This window comes from Rhinatrema bivittatum, chromosome 1 (assembly GCF_901001135.1).
Source record: "Rhinatrema bivittatum chromosome 1, aRhiBiv1.1, whole genome shotgun sequence".
NCBI lineage: Eukaryota > Metazoa > Chordata > Amphibia > Gymnophiona > Rhinatrematidae > Rhinatrema > Rhinatrema bivittatum.
The window spans coordinates 155,494,007-155,506,381 of record NC_042615.1 but is presented as its reverse complement, the minus strand read 5'-3'; the positions used below and the strand labels follow the sequence as shown (position 1 = coordinate 155,506,381).

Genomic DNA, 12,375 nt, shown 5'->3' with positions numbered 1-12,375 from the left:
GTGCTGCAGGGATATGAACTTTGCCCATGTGCCTTTCAGGCAGGGTTCCTGAGGTATGGGCAGATTTTCTTCTGACTGCTAACCCTTCAAGGGGGGGAGGGGGCAGTTTTGAGTAGCCCACATTGTTGCAAGGTGTGCATGCACTTCAGTACACATGTGCCTTGTCGCTGTTTGTCAAGTTGCTCACAAGTTACAAGTGTAGAAAATGGCTTCGTCTTTACAGTCACTATTGGTGAAAGTGTCCAGTCTGGGATAAAACTGTGTGTGTGTGTGTGTTTGAAAATCAAATGTACATGTGTGGTTTTCCTCCCACAACTTACACGCTCCTGGTAATGCCCCCGCAATCCAAAAGCGTGTATATATATATATATATATATATATATATATATATATATATATGTGTGTGTGTGTGTATATATATGTGTGTATATATATAAATTTATTTTTTTTTAAGTTACAACTACTTTTTGATTTTAAAGAAGAATCTGGTTATTACTCTCAGCTTATCTGTTCCTTGGACCTCTTGCTCTCTCTTTTAGTTTTTATTCCTAGGTCTTTCCTTTTTGTTCTGTTAGTTTATTTCACGTTTGTTTTATGCATCTTGGAACAAAAGGTGTTCCTGTTTAAATATCCTTCAGTGGTGGTTAGAGCAGCAGGTTGAGAACATGGGAAGCCAAGGTTCAAATCCTGACAAGGCTCCTTGTGTCCATGGGCAAGTCACTGCTCCTCCGACATTTCTACTGAATTGGGAAAGTGATAAGAAATGTTTAAGCACACATGCACACTTTACCCTCCATTGCTCCACAGGTGCCCCTGTCTGGGGCAGCGAATTACCTACTGTAGCTGAATGTAACTTGCCTTAAGTGCAGGTTTGAACAGATGAGCAATTAAATCCAAAATCCAACTTGGGTCATCTTTCAGGTCCTAAAAAATGAATTTCCTTTCTCTAGGAGCGCAAGATAATTGAGGACACCGTGGTTCCACTAAGCACTTCTCTGAGCTCTGCCGATCTCCCCTCCTCCAGCAACTCTTCCTCCACAGCCCAGACAAACAGGAATTCTCAACCACTTGAGAGAGCATTGCCAGAACAGGAAGAAGAACCTGAAAGTCACACGGTAAGGGGAGCATGTGCTTGACTGATTGCTGACCTCTGTTGCACGGTGCTTCATAGCTGCAGGAGACGGTGGCATGTGCCTTCCTTTTCAATCAGGGATGTCCGGGACTTTCCCAAATTGCTTGGAGTGTGTACCTCATCTTCTCAGTTGTGACCCAGATTTTTTTTTTTTTTTTTTTTTTAACAGGACAGTACCAGTTGTGGGTCACAGTCTGACAGTGGCTTCTTTCTACATTCTGTGTAGAAACCTTACTTTTGCCACTCTCTTTTCCAGACATTGACAGCAAGCGCTATTTCCTTTTTATAATAATTTTTTTTTCTTGGTGTTCTTACACACTTCTTTGCCCGTTGCTTCAGGGTTTGATTCCTCAAAGGGTTTCTCCAGTGGGGGAAGCACTTGAATGAATGAATGTAATGATATATGAAGTGCCATGCTGGGTGAGACCAGTGGTCCACCAAGCCCCGCAACCAACAGTGGCCAGTTGGAATCACTTCGAAGCACGCAGCACATCATAATAGGGCAATCCATTCCCTGTTGCTCATTTCCCTGATTATAGGAGGTAGCAATCCCCACCCCTGCCTGGTTAATATTTGTTAATGGATCTGTCCTTCAAAACATGTCCAAAACTTCTTTAAAACCCTGCTTTGCTAAATGCTTTGATCACATACTATGGGGCCGATGCAATACAGTGCGCTCACACAAGCGCAGTTTAACCTGCTGTCGGACACGGGTTAAATAGGAGTTAATCCATCCCCTAATGCAACGCAGAGTGAATGAGACGCACATTTATCGCTCAGATATTAACGCCCAAGATTCTTTTCCTGGATGGCGACTCCTAATATGGAGCACAGCATTGGGTACCCAATTATTTTTTCCCAGTGTGCATCATTTTACACAGGCAATTTACATTTCATCTGCCATTTAGATGCCCAGTTTTGGAAGATTCTCTTGCAATTCCTCACAGTCTGCTCATATTTTAACTGCTTTAAATAAACTTAAACATTGGTCCTGGTACAGATTCATAAAGCACACCATTATTCACTCTTCTCCATTGGGAAATCTGACCATTTAGTCTTACTCTCTATTCCCTATCCTTTAATCAGTTACTAAGCCATAGTAGGATACTGCCTCCTATCCCATGACTTTCTGATTTCCTGAGGAGTCTCTCATAAGTGACTCTTATCATATACCTTCTGAAAATCCAAATACACTATATCACCCGGTTCACCCTTATCCACATGATTATTCGCACCTTCAAAGAATTCTAATAGGTTAGCATGGCACGACCTCCCTTTGTTAAACCCATGCTGGCTCTTGCCCAGTAATCTAGTAATTTGATTTTAACAATAGCTTCCACCACTTTACTCCACATCAATGGGAGCCCTTTTTTTCAAAAATCGACATTAGCTTGCCCACCCTCCAATCCTCAGGTATAGAGACCCACAGCTTATAAAATGTCTTTCCATTCCACGAATACAGCACCATTAATGGGATAATTTTAGTAACATTGCACATGTTAGTTGGCAATTATGTGCATAAGTTACACTAATTTTCAATTCGGACTTGGGCGCGCTTGAGTCTGCTTTGAAAATTATCCTGGCAAAACTGCGCACTCGTGCTTGCCCCCCCCCCCCCCCCCCAGCTGTTCGGTGCATTTAGTTTTGTTGGGAGAATGTTTTGCCCGTACGCTTTAAAAATCAAAAGGTATGCGTGCAAGTCCCAACCCCACCCAGATACCACCATCCAGAATGCCTCTTCCCCTATGCGAGTAAAAGCCCAGCTTTCAAACCCGTTGGCGTTTGTGTGTGCAAGCGGCCACACAAAGATTAATGCTAGGATCTGATAAACTGTGCAACGGAAGCTGCCCAGTGTACAAAATGCTGCCCATTTCTGTTCTGAAAGTAAACACACACACACACATGTTGCAGTACATGCGGATATTTCCAGTGCAAGAAACTGCATACTTTCTCTACCCATTTTATAAACATACATGGGTATGTTTTACATGCAAAACAATTAAGGCACTATGCAAGCAAACACTCAGAATTAAACGTGAGGCAGGTATTTTATGAAGTATGTGTATATGCAGTCCGGAAAATACTTGCTTGCTTACTTGGCATCACCAGCTCTGTCACCTTCACCAGTTCACCCAGTCCTCTTCCAGTTTACCTAGACCCTCTAGCACTTCAGTCAGACCTCCCAGCCAAAAGCTGCAATCGTCAGACAGATCCAATTTCATTTTCATAAATCAATTAGGTGTAAAAGTGTATGAATAAGTTTGGTAACATATTTGTATATCTCTTACAAAATAGCAACTACCGTTTGTACTTTAGATGTTTTTGTTATATTTTATAGTAGTAGTTTTATGATTTTTTAGCAGCTAATTTATCTCTTTTTAATAATTTTAGCTGTTATCTTTTATGATATTATTGTATTTCTCTATTTTAATGTAATTGTAAACCGTTGTGATGGCATTGCCGATGTGACGGTGTAGAAAAACCAATAAATTAAACTGGTGTGCAAAATGCAGCTAAAATACCTAAATATTTTGCACCTGCATTGAAACAAGTGCAAAGAACATAATGGTAAGTACTTTTCCCCTTCCTGACCTCATCCCTGCTCGTTTTGTCCTAGATGTAGAAGTACACCGTATGCATACTTTTACCTGCAGTAAAAGGGGAGGGAGGTGGCAGCAATAATCAAACTGTTTTTACATGGGTAAACCTATGTTTACCTCCGAAAACACATTTGATTATTGCCCCCTAAATGATGTCCTGTCTGTTCAGGGACAAACCATTCTGTAGTCCAGAAACATTCACTCTGTATTGAAAAATAATTGTCCCTATATGGATCCCTATTCAAATTTAATTTTTCTGATGTCTAAGAATTCCACGTATCTAGATTTGGAACTAGGACAATATTATTAGAATTCAAAATAAAACCTGGAATAGTTTTGGAAGTGTGCCCATTGCCCTGATCCTGTGTGGCTGACTCTTGCATCATTAGGGCAATCAAACATTCTCATTTTTGACACTCAGGTTCTCTTTATGAATAATTCCAGTCTGTGAACAGGTAGCAATTTTGTTCATTGGTGCATTTCTGTGCAGAAGTACGAGTGTCTAATATAAATGAATAGATGTCTGACAACAGTTCATGGTAACATCAATTCAATTTAATTATTTGCAATTTATTTACCAAATAACATTGCGGTCCATATTCAGCAGGATACACTTATCCGGCTAGCTTGGCTGGGATATTCAGTGCTGCAGCAGTGCTGCTGAATATAGCCACCTGTCTTAAAATTAGCTGGATAAGTTCAGGACAGGTCAGCAGCACAACCAGCCTTAAGATGGATAAGTTATCTGGCTACTCTGCTCCTCCCCGGAACACCCCCAGTTTAGCCAGATAAGTCTCTGAAAATGCTGTTTGCGCCATTTAGGTGGATAACTTTTAAGTTATCCATCTAAATGGCTTTTGAATGTGGACCTCATTGTAGTTACTGATCTCCAAATTACATATTGTAATGTCAATTAAAGAGTGTTCCAGCTTCATTTCCATAAGCCTCAACCAATTCAGGGGCCTACTTACAAAAGGTTTTCTCCCAATTTTGTGTCTATGGAAAAAATGCTCAGAAAATAAGCCCCTTAGCTTTTTATGGCATTTTGTATGTTTGCAAGGGGTGGATTTTGTGTTTGATTGTTTTTAAGGAGACAGTAATCTGTTAAACCTAGGGAATTCAGAGGCAACAATAGAGGGCTGTAAAGGTTTTCTTTCAAGTTGTGTGCCTGACAAACAGGCCAATCAGTAAAGCGCGGCCGCAGTTACCCCGTTTCTAACCCACTGTGTACTCACAATTTCGCTGCGTAAGTCTAACCCATGTTTTAATTATTGCCTGGGTGTTGCCAGCAGGTGGCAGAATCCAGCTCAGGAGCTTATCAAGTGAAGCAAAGGACATGTGAGACCATCAGAGAGCAGCAGGATTTGATGTGGGACCTGGATGAAGGATCATTTCACAAGAGCCGCGAAGGTGAAATGTGGAAGGAAAAAAAGAGGTAAAGTAGATGACAAGCATTGCTTCAGAATGAAAGTGCAACAGCACAAGCAGAACATTGATCTCATCTAACAATTGTTAGGTTGGTATGTGGCGTGATGTAATCAGTAGACCCATGAAGTATGAATCAGGAGCGCACTGCTGAGAACAGGAAATCTGATCCTTACTGTATGACCTTTAGCAAGTCAATTTGCCTCCCCATGCCTTCGTATACACTACTGTAGCTAGACAATGAAAATAGCATTGAACCTTTGCTCCTCTCCTCTCTGAAGTGTCTCTGAAATTCCGACATTAAAATTGGGTAATAGCTGGGGGAAGAGGGGTGCAGAGAGTGTGGTGGCACAGCTGCACATCTTTTTAGAGGGGCATGGACTGAGCCTTCAAAGACCAGCGTGTAGCTGCTAGCATGGTGGTTAGCTTGTGGCTTGTTGGCTGTGCATTTCCATGCAGGAGACTGGGGTTCCTTTCCCTTTCTGGTCTTCTGCTCCTTGAGCTGGCTGGGGCTAGGAATGCTGCAGAGGCTGTGTTCACAGCCCCTGGGGAAGATGGCATCTCCAGGGTCTGTGACCCCTGACCGAGTACTGTGGTTGCACTTAATTGAGTTGGACAGAGAGGAAGGAGAAGACCCCTGGATAGTTGGGAATTAAGGTTTAGAGCACCATAGCCCCAGTACAGGCTCATTGTGATCGATCTGGAAGCCTAAAGATGCAGAAGAAACTGGGAGACAAAAAAAGAGAGAAGAATTCTTGCCTCCCACATGGCAAAGGGAGACAAATTCTCTAACTGAAGCACAGAGTCATAGCCTCATGAGGCTGTATTGTGTTATTAATGTACTCTGTTGTAGAACACATTGACATTGATTTAATGAAAAACTCTGTATAAAGTCCAAATGATCAGGTTATTAAAGGTGGGTGAAATTAGACCCTGCCCCCCCCCCCACACACACACACACACACGTGCATGCTCTCTAGCAGTCACAAAGTAATTCATTTCTCCTAAGCAGGAAGGTTAAACATTGATGTATTTTCTTATGTCAGTTTGACTGTGGAGAAACAAACAAAATCCTTTTTTGATCCCTAGAAAGGGACCATGCTTTCTCTTTGCAACAAAGTAATAATTTTTCTGGCATTTAGGAAAACTGCAAAACCTAGATCTCCTTCCACGTCCCATCTGCCCACAAATCCTGCTTTCTCTGCTGTCACATTGAGGTTTGACTTGCCAAGTATGGGCATGAGCTGAAAGCACTCCAGCCTTAAAAGCAAAGCATTTCACTGTACATGTGCTAGCTAGCAGTCAGAACTGATGTACACTACTTGTTTAAGATGGCGCCTCTTGATGGTGGTAGTGTTGGGGGTTTAAATATTTTTTTCCAATGTTCTTTCCTTGACCTACTGAGAAGAAATACCTTAATGTTCATTTGAGGATAAGATGCATGGAAAAAGTATCGTTTGCCTTGGCTGTTACTGAAATCAGTCAGTCTACCGACATTCCAATGAATTATTGCCACAGAATCACATTGCTTAGAGATTGACAGTAATGTGCCATTCTTTTGGGTGCTGGATGCTTGATCAGTGTTTCACTGTATACAGCGCTTTATTATGCACTGCTAACTCTGCTTCTTAAACCTTTCTCGTGCATCGCCATCAGATTTACGTAGCACGTGTTAGATGACGTGATGTGCTCTTGTTACCAAATCCCTCCATCATGATCTGCCAGTTGTGTTGCTGTATGTCTACAGTGTGAATAAAGTGACCGCAGGACATCCAGAGCCGGCGCCTCAGAGAGCGAGTGAGCAAGGGCAGCAGATGCTGATGGCAGGACAAGACTCATCTGCTGGAATGAACTTGAATCTTCTTCAGGGTGGGTTTGTTTTGTTACTGAAAATGATTGAATAAGCCAAAGTCCTGCTCTCCAAAATGACCCTAACCCCCCCCCCCCCCCCACCGATTATCAGATCTCACTCGCATGGCTTTCATAAAGAACAGATATTTGCTGAAGAGGTTTTTTTTATTTCACTTGCTGAAAGTACAAGAATGTTGATCAATTGGGCTGCAGAGAAAGGACAAAAATATGTTAAATCTTGAAATCTGTGTAGCCTCTGTCCTGACCCAGTCCTGGGCACAGGCTAATGGCTTAGAGCAGGCCCCATGACCACCTGGGCTTCCTGCACAGGGGGGGAAAAAGTCTCTTTCAAGAGCCTTAGGGTTTCTCCTTTCTGGGCTCTTCTACTAATCAACCCATTCAAAGCAACAAAAAAGCTCCAAAAAAAAGTTGTTTTTTGGTTTTTTTTTTCTACAGACACTGATGAGCAGGTAAAACAAAGTCCAAAACCCAATGATGCACCTCAGTCTAGTGCACCACCTAGCAAACCAAAGACCAAAATTGCTTAAAAATCTTTCATTGCAGTCTGCCACACTCCCCAGCAAGTCAGCTCCTAAGGGCAGGAGTCCATCCTCCCTTGAGTTTCTCCTGTCACCTGCTATGTATAGCAGCTTTCTTTTCCTCCCCTCGGTCTACTTCCTTTCAGACAGGGATAACAGGTCTCTTCCTCATGTGGGCAGTTCTTCTTGTGAACTCCCAGCTAGGACAAATCCCCTCTGGCACGCACTTCTCCAGAAGTACCTCAGGAGCAAGATGACCTCTCCTCCAAAGATTTCTGTCTTCCAGTCAAAGTCCTGGGTAGCCCAACCTGTCCCCAGCCACCTTAGCATATCTTCTTCTTCCCCATCTCTCTTCAAAGCCTGAGTACCCTGGCCTTGGGCCTCAGTCACTTTCTCAAAACAGGAATCATGCAAGGTCTCCGCACTCTGATGGGAGAAAGCATTTACATGGTCCTTCACTGGGGAGGCCCCAGGACACAGTGGTATCCCTCTGTAGAGAGAACGGGAACAGGCTGCAGACTTTGGGCTCTACATTTTTTTTTTAATAAATAAATTTTGTGTACATTTCATATTCTGCCTTTTCCCAAATTTCATCTCGAGGCGGATTACAATATATTTAAGTGAATAGAGGCATTAGAACAGCATAGGAATACTGGGCTTTTTAATCAGTGTTTCCCAAACAGCTGAAAGCACAGAGTATCATACAGAACAAACTGGTGGTGGTCAACGGAGGAGAGGAAAGAAGAGCCATTTCAGTGGATGAGTTCTACTGAGGGGGTGTGTAAGGTGAGAGAAGTTAAGAGAGGTATTCAAGGGTCTATTTATTCAAACATTTGAACACAGAGTTTTACATTGTATCCAGCTTTCTACTGGAAGTCAGTGAAATTGCTATAAAATAGGCTTGATAGGATCAGTTCTTTTTGCACCTACCAAAATTCTCACAGCAGTACTTGGTAGGAGCTGGAGGCACTTCGCACTGTATTGTGAGATGCCTTTGTAAAAGGAATTTCAGTAATCGATTTAGCTGGTGATTACCACATACCGGTAGATTACTTGTTTATCAAGGAAATTATGTAGTTGACGGATCTGACACAGATACATGGAGGACCTTACCACTCTCGAGATGTAGGGTTCCATTGTGAAGGTATAGTCAAATTGAACCCCTAGGCTTTGTACTGACTCCTTAGGATATAAAGTGGTACTTGCTAGTGAGGGAAGCGATTGTAGAGGGTGCCCTCTGCTGCTGAGCCAAGGGAGCTCTGATTTAGATGGGGTTTAGTCTGTTTGTGTTTGCCAAGCCATTGGGCTACTGCTGCAAGACAGTTATTGAGTTTGGTAATGGATGAAGTTTGGTCAGATCTCATTTTAATGCAAAGTTGGATATAATCCACAAATAGGTGGCACTCTATTATAGAAGGACTTGAGGTCGCAGATAGAATTCATACAGATGTGTTGAAAAATATCAGGGAGAAGACTGAGCCCTGGACATTCCGCAGGAGAGCTCTCTAAGACAGAATGATTTATTGGCCCACATAACTAATTGAGTTCTATTGGGCAAGGAATGTCTAAACCACTTTAGGGCACTTCCGCCAATACTCTTTAGGTGCTGGATCAGGAAATGGTGATCAACTGTATCGAAGAAAGCCGAGAGGTCAAGTAGGGACAGTGAGAGAGTCACCACCTTGAGCCTCATGAAAGTGGATATTACTTGGCCAGCAAGACTGATTCTTTTCCATGGCCTTTCCTGAAACTGGATTGGTAAAGATTCAGAATATTATACTCCTGATACAGCTCCCAGAAACCCACTGTGTCACATGGGTTCAAGAGGTTTATTAAATCTCAGACCCTTCCCAATGAGGAGTGTCAATCTTCCTAATCACTCCCACCTACACTACTGGCACACCAGGTGTGTTGAAACCACTTTGGCCATAAAAATTAAGGGCAGTTCTATTAGTGAGGGGCAAATTTGAAGGTTCCCTTATATATGAAACCTGCAGGGTCAGTTTGTATAACTTTTATTTTTATCAAACTCTCTCTCAGGTATGTGTTTAAATACTGTTTAATTTTGTGGGTGTTCCAGTCCTGACTCCTTAGAATGTGTTTGCTAAGTCATTGAGCTACTGCTGCATGCTTACAGGGAGATGCATCAAGCTACGGTAGGGCTTTAACGTGCATTATATGCAGTAGTTTGCATCTCCCTGCCCAGGTTCTCTTCCCTATTACAATGACCTTCTTTGCATGTGATTTGCATGCATGAATAAGGCAAATGCATGCAAAGATGGTCATGCATAGGCAATTGTATACAAATATTTTATCATATCCAAATAAAGAAGGTGGTCAGCTGTGATAAAATATCTACATCTTTTGGGAAAACACTTAAATGTGAGGCTGTAGGCCCAGGATCCTATAGTGCAGTGGTTCTCAACCTTTCTAATGCCGTGACCCCGCAATACAGTTCCTTATGTTGCGGTGACCCCTCGCCCCGCCCTCGCCCCATGAGGGTGGGGTGAGGGCGGGGCTTTGGTCATATGGGGGCGGGGTTATGGATGGGGTTGGATTTTAGTGCACACTTATCATTTAATTATGACATTTATAATGTGAATGTAACTCAACTCACCATAGGTTCTCACATGCATGGCACACTGACCCATGATCGTCATGGGGCTAGATGTAAAAGTACAGTTTGTATCCACAGGAACCCCCCTGACCCACAATAATGGATGTAAAGCAGAATTATGACATTCCCCATACAACTCACCCTACAAAAAAGATATTCTGGTTCTAGTGACATCTCAGTAACAGCAACTCAAACTCCTTCTATTTCCAGGCTCAATAGCCCTACTTATGAAAAGACAGCAGTTTACCACCAATGCATGTCCTCTGAGAAAACACAACAAATAAGACTGATACAAACGCTTACATGCTAGCAAAATATCTCATCTCGGTAACAGACACAGAACCGACCTAACATACTCCCAGGATCTGTAGTAATGCACATAAACTAATCCGCACACAGTTACACCTGTATTATGGAATACACTCAAACAGGAGCAACCCTATCTATGAAAAGGCAACACTACAAATATTAAATCAGGTCCTAAAAACCAATACACCTCTTATTAGGAAAACAGAACTAGCAAGCAGCTATAGATCCCCACACAGAAATAATTGTAAAACTATACTAATAAGCAGAATAAATGTTTCAAAACAGCTATGAACATCCAACAATTAAAAACTCATAAAAACTATTAAACATTCTCCAAACACCAATAAAATATTTCAAAAAAGCAGACATCACACAATTAAAATGGCAGTCAAGAAAAATAAACTTAAAAAGCCACCTTTACTTACCCCCTCCAGCAGCTCTCCTACTCCCCTTCCCTGCAGGCCGTGGCACTCACCAGAAGCAGCAGTAGAAGCTAAGTTCTATACTTATGGTCCTCTTCCTTAGTGCCCATGTCTCTCACACACACACCCCATACCAGTCATGCCCCCATGACCAGTTTCTGTCTCTCACACACCAATCATCTCCCAAACAGTCTTTGGCACACACACACCAGTCACCTTCCTGAACAGTTTCTCTCATGCCATACACACACACACACACAGGCTTCCCACTCCCGTGTTCTACTTACATATATGGGCTTCTCACTCTCATAATCACTTTCTCTGTCTCTCTCTCTCTCACACACACACACACATACACTCACTCACTCACCAGTCTCTCACTCCCATGCTTGTTCTCTCCACATGCACAAGCTTCTCATTCCCATAGTCACTTTCTCTCTGTTACACACACACCAGTCTCTCTCATTTCCATGCTCACTCTCCACGTGCACAGGCTTCTCATTCCCTGAATCACATTCTCTCATATTCACACACACACACCAGTCTTTTTCTCTCACACGCACCATCACCTTACCAAGCAGTCTCTCTCTCTCATGCATGCACAGTCACCCAGGTTTCTCACTCCCATGCTTTCTTTCACCCCCACAACACCAGGCTTCTTACGCCCATGCTTTCTCACATACCCAGACTTCTCACTTCCATGCTTTTTCTCTCTCTCACACACACACATCAGTCACCTCCCTGACTAATGTCTCACACTCTCACATACACATCAGTCATCTCCCTGAGCAATCACTTTCATTGTCTCTCACATACACACACACATCAGCTCTCTGACCAGTCAATCACACACAGGCTGGCTGGCTGCTTCTCTCTCTTTCTCTCACTCACTTCCTCTTCTCCCCCGAGCACAAATGGGAGCTGCAGCAGCCTCCGCTGGCCAAGAAAGAAGAATCCCATCGGCCACGGGAGGCTCATGCTGCTGTCTCCTTTCTCCAATACCGGCTACTTCTATTGCTCGAGGACCGATGCTGCAGCCGCTGCTGCTACTTTTTCGCGCAGCGCGGCTCTCTCTCCTTCCCGCGCACCGCAATTCACTTCCTGTTCCGGGTCACGGGAGGGGGGGGGGGCAGGCGCAGGAAGAAGAAAAGGCCCAGCCACGGGTGCACAGCTTCTTCTAGCGCCGCTGCCGTTCCCGCTGGGCTTGAACGTGCTGACAGTCCGGCGGCAACGGCAGCGGGAGAGACCGGGAGCGCGCGACACACCTGCCGGTGCTTGGCGGCGCCGCGGACCGGCAAAAAACTCCCACGGCCCGGTCCCGGTCCGCGGACCGGTGGTTGGGGACCCCTGCTTTAGGCGACCCCTGTGTTTTGGGCGTTCGACCCCCGCCGGGGTCGCAACCCACAGGTTGAGAACCGCTGCTATAGTGGGTCTCGAGGATCCCACCTCACATTCAAAGTGGCAGCAAAAAAAATAAAAA

The 12,375-nt window shown here is 43.6% G+C and overlaps 1 protein-coding gene across 15 annotated transcripts in view; it reads left to right on the top strand.

Moving 5' to 3' along the window:
- Positions 1 to 12,375, top strand: part of LIMCH1 (LIM and calponin homology domains 1) — a 692,462-nt gene that overhangs the window by 645,097 nt on the left and 34,990 nt on the right. For 14 of the 15 annotated variants that reach the window (XM_029588796.1, XM_029588765.1, XM_029588757.1 and 11 more), the window contains 3 exons: positions 951 to 1,115; positions 5,022 to 5,167; positions 6,905 to 7,026. In XM_029588796.1, coding sequence (XP_029444656.1) covers positions 951 to 1,115; positions 5,022 to 5,167; positions 6,905 to 7,026 — 433 coding nt within the window. The remainder of the gene's footprint in view (positions 1 to 950; positions 1,116 to 5,021; positions 5,168 to 6,904; positions 7,027 to 12,375) is intronic. The other variant, XM_029588722.1, reaches the window with a different exon arrangement.